At 39.6% G+C, this 15,710-nt stretch overlaps 1 protein-coding gene across 1 annotated transcript in view; it reads right to left on the bottom strand.

Moving 5' to 3' along the window:
• leo1 (LEO1 homolog, Paf1/RNA polymerase II complex component) overlaps nucleotides 1-15,632 on the bottom strand; it is a 34,363-nt gene extending 18,731 nt beyond the window's left edge. Inside the window, exons 1-2 of the mRNA XM_028823125.2 lie at nucleotides 15,519-15,632; nucleotides 550-1,215 (exon numbers count right to left, since the gene is read on the bottom strand). Coding sequence (XP_028678958.1) covers nucleotides 550-1,215; nucleotides 15,519-15,576 — 724 coding nt within the window. The 5' untranslated portion in view covers nucleotides 15,577-15,632. The remainder of the gene's footprint in view (nucleotides 1-549; nucleotides 1,216-15,518) is intronic.
• Between the last annotated feature and the right edge of the window lie 78 nt (nucleotides 15,633-15,710).

Below are 15,710 nucleotides of genomic sequence, written 5' to 3'. Positions count from 1 at the left end.
AAACTCACTGGAGCCATATACTTCTAAACACTGAATTGCCATGCCACCTACTTTTTAAAAATAATCTCTATGCTGCCTCTTTCAAATTTGGGGTCATGAGGTATCAGGATCTATTACAGCGTCATTGGGCAGAAGGCATGAAACAGCCTTACCTGTGGGCGCCAATCCATCACAGAGTCCACTCATGTACAAACACACTTGGGGACAATTTTACATGGAGACATGCATATTTTTTGGGATATGGGAGGAAAGCATACGGAGAGGAAAACGTGCAGACAAAGGGGAAAACGTAACAACTCCAAAGAGTCAACTATGGGGTGTGGAAAAGGATAGTAGATGACTTAGGCAGCAGCGCAAAATAATTTGTAATTAGGCTCAGAAACAAAAAGGCACTATACTATTTATGAAACTGTGTAAGGTATCAAAAACATTCAATATTTTAAGTATTGTGCATAAACACAGAAGAAAATTTGTGAAATGTAACCAATCTCCATTCAGTAACATACTTCCAGAACTGTATAACATACTGTAAGTGTGATTAATTATTACCTGATTTCCGCTCTTGGTCTTCATCTTCCTCATCATCAGAGCGTCTCTGTTCATCATCTGAGTGCTGAGTCTTAACCTCATCATCTGACTGATCGCTTTTAACTTCCCTCTCCCACTTCTCATCATCCGTTTGTGCTTCTTTTCCAGAACCTTCAGAACGAGGACTGCCAGCCTCCGAATGGGGGCTCGTGGGCTCAGACCGAGCACTGCCAGCTTCTGAACGGGGGCTGCCAGCCTCAGATTGAGGGCTTCCTCCCTCAGAGCGAGGACTGGGGGCCTCAGATTGATGGCTTTCTGCATCAGAATGAACACTGGCAGCTTCAGACCTTTGTCCACCATCCTCCTCTTCCTCCCCTTCTGAAGCACTGTGCTGTTCTGCCTCCGAGTGATCATTGTCTTCTTGTTCTGAATGCACACTCATCTCTGAGCGATTATCAGACCTTTCTGACCGATTATCACTTATACTATGCTGAGAGCCACGTTCATCTTCACTATCGTCCCCAAAAAGTTCCTTGTTACTTGGTTTCCCAGCCTCTCTGTCATCTTCATCATCATCGTCGTCGTCATTGTGACCATCTCTTTCACTCTCACTTCCTGAAGCATTGCTCACAGACCGGGGCTGTTCTTGCTCAGAGTCAGACCCAGACCCTGATCCAGAGACGGAATCTGCCAATACAAAGTTTTACATTGAGTTAGTTATACAATGGGCAATGAGCTGTGTCTGTCTTTCCACTTCTCTGCACTGGAATAATCTTAAAAATGGTACAGAGTGAGAAATGAAACTTAACAAAAATTAAAGGGAAAAATAACTAAATAATCTAAGCTTCTGTACAGATGAAGGTCAAGTGCCAATTAGAATATGGATTCCAAGAGACCCCAAAAATTTTTTTGTGTATTAAAGAGAAAAAGCATACAGGAAAAAAGTTACAGTGGGCAAATTTAAACGGCAAAAACAGCAAAACGAATCTCATTATTCATTATCAATATTTAATGCTCCTAGGATAAAGGAGATACAAATAGTCTTCACAATTTTTTCTTCTTATTAATAATTATAACACTCTAAATGCAAAACCTAGGCTAAATAAGTCCATATTTCATTAACCCATCCACTTTCTAAACTCGCCTTTTCCCTTGAAGGGCTGTGGGCAGTTACAGATCATCAGTGCAGTGATGGGCACAAGGAGATATCAGGCTACACCCACCACACAATGAAACAGCTCGGGATCCTGGTTGGCAACCGCAACCCTCAGGCAGACAAGCGGTCCAGTTCCACCCGGCAGAAATGACCATCTTGGCCCGGTCCAGCTACTTGAGTCCTCAACAATGAGGAATCAAACGACATGTCTGTAGTGCCGTAACTGACGCTCTTTCACAATGTGCCTCATTTGGGACTCCGTGAGCAACCACTCATTCAACATAAAGTCAAACCAGCGGTACCCAAGGACTGTCTGAAGATGCACAGTACTGAAGGAGTCCAGTCTTCATCTCAGGTCACTGGATAGCATCCATGTCTGACAAACAGGGGGCACCAGGACACTAAAGACTTGGACCTTCGTTCTTTTGCAGAGATATCGGGAGCACCACACACCCTTTTCCAGTGACCTCATGACCACCCATCCTCTCTCAATCCGTCTACTAACTTCATAGGAAGAGTCACCAGAGACATGAATGTCATTGCCGTGGTAAGTGAAGACTCTCGACGAGGTCAACATTTTCTCCTCAGACAGACACACTGCTGATGGCTGTGCCCAAGAGTTCATTGATGGCCTGGATGTTAGTTTTTATCAGGACACTCGCCAGCCCAAACACTCAAGACTCCTCACTCAGTCTCTCGAGAGCCCCGATCAGAGCCTCCATTTACTCCGTGAAGATCACAGCATCAGCAAAGTCAAAATCAGTGAAATTATCTTCATTAACAGCTGCCCCACAGCCCTACCCATCACCCAGTCCATACAAGAACCGAACAGAGTAGGAGCAGAAACAGACCCTTGACGAACCCCAGAATCAACTGGGAAGAACGTAGAGGTTCTGCCTCCACTCAGCACAGCACTCACAGTATCAGTGTACGGGCTGGCCATGATATCCAGCAACCTCGAGGGGATTCCACAAAGTCTCCGGATGTCCCACAGGGCAGCTCGATCCGCTGAGTCGAACGCTTTACGAAAATCGACAAAGGCTGTAAAGAAACTCTGCCGATATTTATATTTGCGCTCCATGAGAGCCCTCAGTTTCAGGATGCAATTCGACAGACTTATTAGGCGTAAAACCAGACACCTCCGGTCATGGGTAGGTGAGCAAGTGATCACAGATCCTATTGAGGATGACATACTGCACGATTATTTTGCAAGGACTTTACCATCTAAGAGTGAAAAAGAACATTTCCCAATTTCTTACTTCTAAACTATATTTTCTGTGAAGTCGGTCACACCACTTTTGGAGCATTTCTTAATTTCCAGTTAAGGACTAGGAATGAAACTTTAATGAACACCAGAAACAACATGAAAATCCCAAAAGCTTCAACACAGAAACACCTTGCTTTAAACCAGATCACATCTATATTGCATGATCAGCAGCTAAAATTGCCTAAACAACCAAATCAATACGCATTAGTGTTACAGAGTACAGAAAAACAAAACCCCTTCATTAGTGAGAAACAGCTAAATCCTTACTTGATTAAAAAACAAAAACACATGGATGCAAAAGTGGTCCTCTTAAAGTTTTATTCAACTTAGCCAACTTCTCCATAGTTATGAAAATGAAAACCACCTTGTGTATTTATATTTTTATTTTTTATTCATCCTTTCTTATTCTAGGAAGCCAACTTGAGATTCACTATCACTTTGCAAATAAGCCCTGAAGAAAAAGTAGGCAAATACGTTACAGCCATAGTCACATCAACTGCATGAAATTGATTCATTTAAGCTTATAAAAGTAACACAACAACAGTAAACAAATCACAGGAGGACAAAAGTAATAAATTCTTTGCCATTAGCCCTCAAACAATCAATTAAAAAAAACACACTTAGACATATTCTTCCAATTAATGGAGAAGGCCCTTAAGGTCATGATGTTAAATTCATGCCCCTCACAACTTGTGGGTATGAACTTTTATTAAATCTGGCAGTCCAGGTCTTGATTGAATTCAGCTGTTTACCAGAGGGCACTCAGGATGTGATGGAGCAGTTACAAAATAAATGATTTACATTTCAGTGTGGAAAACAAAGTAGACCCATAGCAGGGGACATGGCAACTGCTGATTTTACAAGTGATGAATGCCACTCTTTCTGGCTACTTCTGGAACTCGGCAGGTCGACAACCTCATCATTCCTTCAATAATGGATCTGTTGACCAGGAGTTTTCAACTTTATGCCAGAGGCCATCCTGCAGATCAAAAGGTTCAGCACGGAGTCATCTCGCCCAGCTCATCACTTATTCTATAAACTCCCATCCAGTAAATGCTTCAGGTCAATTACAACTAAAACTAACAGACACCTCAACAGTTTCCTTCCCAGAGCCATAGTCCTCTCAAACCAGTAACCTGACCTGACTTCTTTTGTATGTTCATGCATTCTGTCAGACTTGGGGGCTCCGCCCCCTGCTCGCTTCGCTCGCCAACCCCTGGTGTTGGGAATGACAAAGAGCGTGATGTATGAATGAGATATAGAATAGTGTGACGGTGTAGATGATGCAAATAGAAAGCAAACAATAAAGTGTGTGGCACAGTGTAAAGGTTTATTTGAAAATTTCTTTGTACACGCCGTTTAAGTGTAAAAGGTAATTCCAGCTCAGAACTTGTAAGGTCATTTAAGATGGTTATTGTTGTGATCAGAGTCAAGTTTGTCAGAGCTTAGAAAGAGTTGTGTCTCTCCAGGAAGTAATGCAATGACTTGGGTATTTATGTTTTCCATATTAATATTTTTTGGACATAATATAGTGCGTTGTGTTAAAAGGGGCATTTGGTCTAATGAGATTGCTGTTCGAAATGTCTCTGTAACTAAGTTGTCGCAGATAAAGGCTTGAGGAATTGTAATAATATGTGCCTGAAGTCCAGCTGTATTGGTGAGTGTACCATCTCTCAGTTGTAATAAGCAATTGTTATGATCTGGTTTTGGACATCGTATCTTTTTTACTAACTGTATCTTTTGAAAGCAATGCCAATTGTCTGCGTATTTTAAGGTGCACTGAACAATAGCTGAGTGCATGGCATCTGGAAGAATAGCTAATCACTGTCTAAAATCTCCTCCTCATAAAAGTACCTTTCCTTCAAATCGAATATTATTATTCATAAACGTTTGTAGAAGTTTATGAATGGTGTTGAGTAAGTGACTTCATGCCATTGAACATTCATCAATAAACAACATTTTTTCAAGACGGATGTCACGTGCAGTGCCACCATTAATGTTCATAGTGGATACCGATTTGTAGGATCTAATGTAGTTGATAAAGATTTCACTTTCAGGTACATCGTCAGTTATAAGCCTCTGTAGATATTCAGTATATGAATGTAAAGAAGGCAGTCTAATTTGACCCTTTTGACAACAACGTGTAAATGTATAACTTGTATTTCCAGTTGTTTCTTCAGGGAAGTGAACTGAATGACAATGATTGCAAATGACATTCATTAATCCGAATGAATTTTACTGGTGTATGTTTTTCTTGTGCCGTTTGAGAGGCGCGTTGTTGCATGTGTAGTATTTGGGACGTGTTGTTTTGGAGCTGTAATCGATTTGCCTGTGCTGTGTGAGAAGCCCGTTGTAGCCTTCACTGCCATTAACGTATGTCTGAGACGGGTGGTGTTTCGTTTTGAATCCGTGCCTGTTGCGATGCAGCACTTTGATTGATAGTTTGCGTCATGTGGATCTAGGATGTAGATTTGTGCATATTTGCGTTGTTGATTTGTTTTAGGGTGCACTGTTCCAATGCGATGCAGTATTTGTGCACATATGCGAAAGTAGTATGGGCCATTGCCTTTTGGTGGCCTGATATTTACTCCGGTATATGCAAAAGCAAATGAACCATTGTAGGATCTAATGCAGTTCATAAAGTTTTTACTTTTAGGTACATCGTTAGTTAGAAGCTTTAGTTGAGCTTTGCGTTTTTGGAGTCGAGACATTTTTTCTTTTAGAACTATGGATAAGTAATAAGGAGAATTGCACTCACTGTTAATATGGAGCCTTTTCTGCGGTTGAACGGTTAATAGAGCCTTATTGTAATGAGATCCACCTATGCTGCATAGCCGTCTATTTTGTTGTTTCTTTCGTTTTCGTGTGTTTGTTCCTGTTATCCTTTCCTTTTCGTTTTGTACCCGTGACCGTGTATTCATGACTTGTTTCTTTCTCAGCATGCGAAATATGGATAAGTAATAAGAAGGATCGCAGTCACTGTTAATATGTTTCTTTTTCTGCAGTTGAACGGTTAATAGTGCTTTATTGTAAGGAGATCCACCAATGCTGACACCTATGCTGTCTAGTGTGAAGGTGTTGATGTTCACTTTAGAATATGTGGCTTTGGGTGTCACTTCTTATGGATGTGTGTGTGTGTTTGTGTGTGTGTGTGTGTGTGTGGGGGGGGGGGGGGGGTGTTGAGGATTGTTGTCGTGCGAGCGTCTTCTTTCTTTTTGTGTTCCTGTGTCTTGTTGAATCCCCCTCTTTGTGTGTGTCCCGTCCCTTGCTTGTAGGGTCTGTGGGGTGGTTTTGTGTTCTTTTTTTTGTGTTCCATGGGCTTGTTGAATCCCCCTCTTGGTGTATGTCCCGTCCGGTGCCTGTAGGGGGGGGGTGCCTTGCTGTTGTGCGCGAGCCTCTTTTTTTTTTTTTGGGTCTAGTTTCGTGTGCAATGTGTTTCGTGCTTTGCTTGCATCTGAATACTTTTTTATGTGCCGTTTCCTTTTTTCGGTGCTCTTTGCGCCTCATTTCTCAATTTTTCCTGTGCTCACTCCTTTTTTCTGTGGTCTTGTCCGCCTCTCGCGGCCCCTCATCCGCCTCTCTCGCCCTCTTCTATCCGCCTTTCTCGGCTCCTCAGCCGACCCTCGCGGACTCTTTTTGCGCCTGCGCAGTACGTCTTTTTGCAGCTACGGCCCATTGAAGGATGCGGACTCTTTTTGCGCCTGCGCAGTACGTCTTTTTGCAGCTACGGCCCATTGCCGGATGTGCCTGCGTCCATCATCCGGTTTAGCATTCTCGGTTAGTAATATGGATACTGTATGACATGATGTGCATACACACTCACACTTGCACATCTCCTTTATAATTATACTATTCTGCAAGCCTGTATGAAGTTTTTCTTTTTAACTTACACTATTTATATTATTTGTATGTGATGCTGTGTTCTGTTATAAGCAGCTCCAAATCTACTAAGTCAAATTCCTGTACATTAAACACTGGTGAATAAAAGGGATTCTGATTTCATCCCAATCAACTTTTTCCTTAAAATCGGCCTGTTCCATTAATTTAAGCATGCGGTTATTTACTAGTTTCTATGTTTTTAATGTCAATCCAGAAATAATAACCATAACCTAATTTGAGCTAAATCATTACTAGATGAAGCAAGCATTTATTTGTGTTAGACAGGGGTGCAATTTCTATTTTTTTTTTTTTTTTTTTTTTGTTTAGGTTATTTAAGATATCATTTGCTATTATGTACAAACGTGGGTAACACTGATGTAGCTGCTGCCCTTTAGAGTTGTGTCATGTCCACTTTACTGATTGTTAATTGTCAGTACACATCTACAATTAACAGAGCCAAACTTACTATAAAAATGGGACCCAAGAATAAAATAAAAGTACTTAAAGCTATGACAAACACTTGTTTTTCTTTAAATTTCTGCAAAGATTTAGGGTTGTAATTATTAGAATATCAGTCATTTACTGTACTACAAAAACAAATATATTTAATTAGAGATGCACGATATATCGGGAACTGTATTGTTATCGGCCGATGTTCATTAAAAATGACGACATCGAAACCGGTCAGATGTGTACATTTTAACCAATATAGCCAACCGATATAATTCAGGCTTGTCAACAAGAATGCCCTTTATATGACCCAAATCATTATGCATCAAGCTTTCAACATCACAAGTTTTTATTAATGGCTGTGGTTGGTACAGGTGGTTGTCCTGTTTTTCTTTACCACAAATCTGGTCAACCTAATAATTTATTATTTTTTTATTATAATATAGGTAAACACTTGTAAACTTTTTTTTTCAGCTGAATAACTATCTCAGCGAGCCCCCTACCTCCAGAAATAACTGCGCCCTCCAGTATTGGAAAAGCAATGCAGCCCGTTTGTACCAGTGTAGACAGCGAACGCCTTTTTTCAGCTGTGTCAAATACAGTCAATGAAAAGAGAAACAGGCTTGCTGGTGAAAAGGCAGAAAAGCTTCTTTATGTTAAGAAAATCCTAATATTTGTACTTTTAAAGAAGCCAACTTAAGCCCAGGATTACTGGCCTCATTGTACCCTTTATTTTAGTCTTACTTAAAGTAATATATGTCTGATTATAGCACAACGAATATGCATTCATTTTGTTGTTAATATGCCCAATGCCATGTTATGTAATGGCATGGTGTCTTGATGTGCTTAAGTTACTCAGAATGTGTATGTTAAGCAGATTTTTGTACATGACATGGAGTATTTTTTCTATAGAGATGAGCCACATCTTGCTCTTTTACCCCTGCATAAAGTACTGGCTGCTTATATAGCAAAGAAGAGCATAAAATTCAGCAAGTTAATAAAAAGTTAATCTCTGTTTCACATGCTACTTTTGTTTCGTTGATAATGCATAATATATTTTCAGCATACCTAAAACATTCATCCTGGTGTAAATAAAAAAAAAAAAAAATATCGGCCATCGGTTATTGGTATTGGCAAAGATGGGCAAAAAAAAAAATCGGTTTCGCACAGAATTTCCATATCTGTGCATCACTATATTTAATAAACAATCATGTATTTTTATTTGATTTGATATACTACAGTACACCCCCAAAATTCGCAGGGGTTACGTTCCTAGAGTACCCGCGAATAGTGAAAAACTGCAACTTTTGGATGTGGTTAAAAAATGCCTTTTAAATGCCTATTTTTATAGTTTCAACCCTAAATACAGTATGCCCGCAAAGCACTTTAATTTCATTGCAAACTCAGCTTAATACATTACCTAAAAAGAGAATGTAAAGGTAAACCCGCCTACTGTACAGTACTGTACTGCTATGTCTCCCGCGGTGCTAGAATGTAAAATACCGATGTTACCGCTATACGTACTGTAATTCATGCAAGTGTGTTTTCTTTGGTATGTGCTGTCATTTTCTTTGTTATAAGTAAATAGATAACAGTAAAATGTACGGGTACTCACCAATGATGACTGATATTGATGATAATGATGAAGTAGCTTTAAAACTTTAGTAGATTTAAAACTCCTCGGGTGGCGCCTCTTCTTCCGGCGCTTCAGGAGTTGTATTTTTGTATGGGTCTTCTGGTTGGGTTTCGTGCTGGCTTTTTTTTATAGGTTTCAGGAACACTGTGATAGGAAGTTGCTACATTGTCGCCTGTAGCGAACTGCTGGTACAATTTCCGTGCTTTCTCAAGGCAGATTCCATCCTGACAATATTTTTATTCCTTACTGTCTTTTCCTTTTTGGCACTATCACAGAAACTTACAGATACAGTAGTCCAGATCGCTGCTTCGTTCTTCTTTATGTAGCATACGGTGCATTCATTAATGCCATAGTGGCGCGCTACTGCAGCATAACTTTTAGTTCCCGGAGCAAATCAACCGTCTCCTGGAGTGTTTTAAACTTCTTCTGGCGCTTAGGCTCAGTTCCAGAAGCCTTACAAGGTGCAGAGCAGTTCGACAACATCATGTGCGTTTAAAAATAACAAAACAATAACAAAATGGAAAACACGAGGACACCCAGCTGGAGACGGATCACAAAGCAGCAGTCAATCATCAGCAAGGAGAAATGAATAACGCTCATGGATTGGCTACTTTCACCATCCCAAACCGCGTTTCCGTCACAGGTTGCTTCCTGTTCTCTCTACAGCACAGTATTGCCACGAAAAAAGCCATAAAAAATTGCGGAGGATATTTGCACTTTCCACTAACAATAGTTAGGTTCTAAGAAAAAATCTGCAAACCCTGAACCGCGACTTCGCGGGGGTCTACTGTACTTACTATAAAATAGGACCCAAGAATAAAATAAAAGTACTTAAAGCTATGACAAAAAAAAAAACACTTTACTTCTTTAAATTTCTGCAAAATTTACAGGTACAGACCTATAAATACCTGGGAGTGCAGCTGGATGATAAACTGGACTGGACTGCCAATACTGATGCTCTGTGCAATTGAGGACAGAACCGACTATACTTCCTTAGAAGGCTGGCGTCCTTCAACACCTGAAATAAGATGCTGCAGATGTTCTATCAGACGGTTGTGGCGAGCGCCCTCTTCTACGCGGTAGTGAGTTGGGGAGGCAGCATTAAGAAGAAGGACGCCTCACGCCTGGACAAACTGATGAGGAAAGCAGGCTCTATTGTAGGCATGGAGCTGGACAGTTTGACATCCGTGGCAGAGTGACAGGCACTGAGCAGACTCCTGTCAATCATGGAGAATCCACTGCATCCACTAAACAGGATCATCTCCAGACAGAGGAGCAGCTTCAGCAACAGACTACTGTTACCATCCTGCTCCACTGACAGACTGAGGAGATCGTTCCTCCTTTAAACTATGCGACTCTTCAATTCCACTCGGGGGGTAAACATTAACATTACACAAAGTTATTGACTGTTATACTTGCATTTTTATCACTCTTTACTTTAATATTGTGTTTAATTTAATTTAATATATGCTGCTGCTGGAGTATGTGAATTTCCCCTTGGGATTAATAAAGTATCTATCTATCTATCTATTAAAATATTTTCAACTAATCCAGCATTTTGCAATTTGCATTAACAATTTTTTAAATGGTCTCATAAAGAACTATGAATTTGAGGTTCTTCTGAACTGTGTGTACATAAAATAAATAACATGAAGCTAGAAACATAAATGACAGCATCGCAGCTATATTAATTAAAATGAATGATCACAATTGCAATACCGAGGGCAATCATCGCTACCTCCAAACCTTAAGGTAATCTGTTTGTTGGCTGTGTTCTTTGTGATGTGTTTTTAACATTATGTCATAGTCTCTCCGTAAAACCTGTTGACAAACCAAATTTTCCTTTTCAATTTTATTGTCCCAATTGTTCAAAATAATAAGAGAAATTAGTACAGTGGATCCAGGCTGTTGGTATAAAATGAGCTGAACAAGAACAGAGAGAAAACTTCTTACAGGTAAATTTCGCACAAACATTAGGAAGTTTTTCTTTCCACTGAGAACATGGAAAAAGTGGCCAAATTGTGTGGTGGAGATCAGGGACCTCATGCATAATGCCATGCGTAAAATTCGCACTATAACAGGACGTAAGCACAAAAGCAGAAATGTGCTTATGCACAAAAAAATCCAGATGCATAAATCTGTGCGAACACCAGCTTCCACGTTCTTCCGCTACATAAATCCCGGTCAGTGTAAAGATTAACGCACATGCACGCGCCTGCTGTCCCACCCCAACTCCTCCCAGAATTACGCATCTTTGAATATGCAAATTAATATAAATAGTCCTTAAGCTCAGCCTTCTGTGAAAAGACAATGGCAAAAGCACGAAGGAAAATAGAAGGATTTCAGCGAATACCAAGTGGAGGCAAGGAAAAACATATTATTTGTTGGTTTAAACGGTGATATAAACAACAAAAGGAAGTTGACTGGGTGACATAGAGTGTTGGAGAAACTCGAAAGCTCAAGTTCACAAAGTCACACAGTGCCCGAAATAAAAAAAACAGAAGTTGTCAGATATCAAAGTCGCCGTGAAAAGGCGAGTCGTAGCCCACCATCTGAGTGTCATATGAAAGCTTATTAGGGTACAGAGAGAAAAAAAGGCACAGTGTGAAAAAAAACATGAAATGTCAACTTTAATCTCTAAATTTCCACTTTAATCATGTAGTTTATTTTGTCATTAAAGTAGATCATCATAAACTTCACCTTAAAATCATTTACTAGTTTCTCAAATCCCATCGTAACTAAATTAGCGTGTTAAATGCTTTGTTTTATATTTGATCTTCTGTGTGTGTGAATCACTACGTGCTTCCGGGTTTTCTCTTCCTCCGACAGGACACAGAATCCATTACATTTATGATATTACAGCTCTCTGAATAATTAAAATACTGAGAAGTATACGTGATATTATTTTCATGATGATAGGAGTTAAAGCATGTTATTAAACATGGGAACACGGTGGTGCAGTGATTGTTCATGTCTCGCGCAAGATGCTTGCTGAGCCGTGTGTGACCTTCGATGAAATACTTTATTACAGAAGTACTGTCTCTTTCAAACGTACTAACCCCCAATTTCTGTCCTTACTTTTCTTTCTCCAAATACCCAATCGCCACACAATCAGCTCTGTAATAGACGTTAAGCCATCTGTAAGCTTAGAACGCCGATTCTTCAAAACATTTAAGGAACATTGAAATATCTTCATAGTACATGTTTAATTATTCTATCCATCTATCCTTCCAGTGTCGCACCAGCCATAGCAAGAATACAGCGCGAGGCAGGAACAATTCGTGAACTAAGTTCCAGCTCTTTGCTAGCGATGTGGCACAATATAGTTAAAATTTTATCTGTATAATATAATAAACATTTTGCTGCATTTCATCTTAAAAATGATATTGTCATCATATGTAAATACGCGTTTTATAAAGTGACTCAGGTTGTGCAATATTATAACTGTAGTGCAAGTTTTAAGTGAGGTAATTGTACTGGTAAGTACAAAGAGTTCTACAAGGAGCACTTGATGGACTAATTGAGTGCGTTTAGAGTTCTTGGAATGAAACTGTTTGTGAACCGCGAGGTCCGTACAGGAAAGACTCTGAAGCGTTTGTCGGATGAGAGCAGTTCAAATAGCGAATGGCTGAGGCAGCGCGTGCTTGATGCTGAATACCAATAATTCTCTTTCCGATCAGCTGCTGTACAGCTGTGATTCACACTCAGATACAGTGATATAAATATTCCCGAGTGGTGCAGTGAGAGTAATATGGAAAAAGATGATCCGCTGTGCCAACCCCTAACGGGAGCAACTGAAAGAAGAAGAAGGTGCAGTGAGAGGAACAACGCTAAAGCAGCTGTTGTATTTGGAATAGTTTGACCATTCTGTGGACCATTATATTGTTACAGGTTAATTACAATCAGATGCATTAAACTAATAAACAATATGCGGTTAATTTCAGTGTATTTATAAAGCTGCGTCAGGGATGTGGATCTACAAAAGAAAGGGTAACCACATAGGAACAGTAGCACTGCTTTGACGCTGGGTGCCACCAGTCTGCAAAACCGAGCGGAGAACTTGCATACGACAGGGTATGAGTTACCGTGGAAATGTGCGTGGCTTTACGCCAAGTTTAGGTTTTATACATCGCGATTTGAACGTGAAAACGTTCTTACGCAACATTGTTGTGCATCTGCACTGTTTATACATGAGGCCCCAGGACTTTAGGGTCCTTCAGAACTCGACTTGATGTTTTTATGGACAGGGTCATGGCTTCAACTCCAACTCCTATACTTGTAATCAGACTAAAATATTTGCCATGTTGATTGAAAGCACACAACATATAAGGTACAAGATACTTCATCACTGCCAACATGAATCATCAGGTTACTTTTAACACAATCACATGTTAAAATTTGGGTTTAAAGGCTGTAGAGATGGCTTTTTTTTAATTATTTATTAAATAAGTTGCAAAGCATTGTGTGGCATTAAACATAACACAAAACTTAATTAAAAAAGGTTATTTTTTAGTAAAAGAATGGAAAAAAAAATAGTTTAATCAAATTTGTATATGTAAAAATGAAAATTTTAGCACATTACACCGAAATGAAATTTTCCCCTTGCGGATTAATAAAATGTGCAAAACACCAAAAAAAACAAATATTACAACTAGCTGTGTTACTCATCTAAGACGGGTTGAAATCTAAGTGATCAACTCAGACCTCAGCATTAACGTTTGCAGTGCACCAGCTACTGCAATGCATTTGTAAATGCATGTTGTAATAAAATACAATGTATTTGTCATTCCAACAGATGGCGCATAACAAACATTTGTAGTAATAGAGTATATTAGATACACTGTATTAATCCCATGGGGAGATTTAGAGGCATACCTGTATAGCAACAGAAACATAAAACACAAGAATGGGGACTCATGGGACAGCTAATACAATCAATCAATAAGTAAATTAATAAATAAAAATAAGCTTAGCGAGTACATCGGGTGGAAGCATCAAATTGCCTGATAGCAGTGGGCAGAAAAGACCTCCAAGAGGCGCTCTAAGTACACTGTGGTGGAATGAGCCTGTGTAGAATGCATTACTACAAATGTTTGTGATGTGCCAGCTGTTGGAATGACAAGTGCAATGCATATGTGTCTGTTAAATGATATTTGGTTTGAGATTCATAAAAGCAATGTTAATGTTTGTGATGTACCATCTGTTGGAATGACAAATGCAATGTACTTTATTATAACAAATGTTTGTGATGTGCCATCTGTTGGAATGACAAGTGCAATGTATAGGTCTCTGTTAAATGGCATTTGGTTTGAGATTCATAAAAGCAGCATTAATGTTTGTGATGCACCACCTGCTGGAATGACAAATACAATGCACTTTATTACACCAAATGTTTGCGACACACCATCTGTTGGAATGAAAAAATAGCAACTGAATGGACACACAGTCATTTGTCCTTTTACTAAGGTGGATTCACATGTAGTCAGAGTCTGCACATTTTTATCAACTCCAGTAACCTGATAACTGGCTTCTGGCTCCCAACTCCACAGCCCTGGTTAACTAAGGCAAAAGAAGTTAATTAGCAGCAAAAACATGTCACAAATGAAGAAGGATAGAATGAAAACCTGCAGCCACTGCGGCCCTCCAGGACCGGAGTTTGACACCTGTGAATTAGGTGGATAGGATTGGTGAGCTTTGTTGGACTGAAGAGCCGGCATGTGTCAAAATGTTTCTGATGTAGTAATTTGCACAGTATCCACATGCTGGTCAGGTTAACTGGTGATTCTAAACTGGCCTCTGTATGTGAGACCTGTGGCATACTGGTGACCTGTCCAATGTTACTGGTCCAGGCTGCAGCTCCACGTAACCCTTCATTATATTAAATGGGTTTAAGAATGTTCATTTATGTTTACGTTCATTTTTATGTTAATTTTCCATAGTGAACACAGACACAGTACAACTGCTCCAGTAGTGTGGTCTTTAACTTTTAGTGCTGAATTAAAGTTACAACCAGCGTTCTAGGAAATAAATGAACATTTGATTAGAGCCTCAATCATGAATTACAGCAGCACGAGTTGGACACATTTCACAGTGCAACATTCAAGAAAAACGTTAAATATTTAAAGCTCAACTATTCAGCCTTTTCCTTCTTAGGAAAATTTTATTTATTTATTATTTTGTTTTTGTTTAAAATTTATTTTAGCCTATGTTCAGCACGTTGGTCAGCGGTTACTGTATGTAAAGTGCTTTATAAATAAAGTTGACTTGACTTGACTTGACTTCTTAGAAATGCCTCAGCATTTATAAGATTTGTAAATTAAGTACATGTCTTCCGTTACTGTAAAATGAAGTACACCAGGTCTTGCTTTACCCCCAAACCAATTAAGATGCAGTAAGAGATGGAAGATGAGATATTATGAAAAGTTAAAAAAGAAGAATGAAATAATATTACAGTGGGAAATTATCTCAAACACACACGGCAAAAAAAGTCAGAAGAAAACTTGACTAGGTCAGTACACAAGTGACACAAGGTAAATAAGATTTGCCTCGAAGCATTACAAAAATACGTGTGTATCGACGGTCTTTCAAAGTATACCGCGTACCTTTCTGTTCGTTTTCACTGTCACCGTCGCTGCCGAACAAATCCTCCATATCCGCCATGTTTTTTTTTTCTCTGAACAAGCGGACGATGGTAAAGTGCGGTTGTCTAAAACCTCCGATGGGCTCCCAGGACTACTAAAACAAGGTTCCGCCTGGAGGAGTCTCTCCGTTTCCCGAGCAACTGCGCTGACGGT

This window comes from Erpetoichthys calabaricus, chromosome 17, assembly GCF_900747795.2.
Source record: "Erpetoichthys calabaricus chromosome 17, fErpCal1.3, whole genome shotgun sequence".
Taxonomy (NCBI): domain Eukaryota; kingdom Metazoa; phylum Chordata; class Cladistia; order Polypteriformes; family Polypteridae; genus Erpetoichthys; species Erpetoichthys calabaricus.
This window is presented reverse-complemented; position numbering and strand designations above follow the sequence as displayed.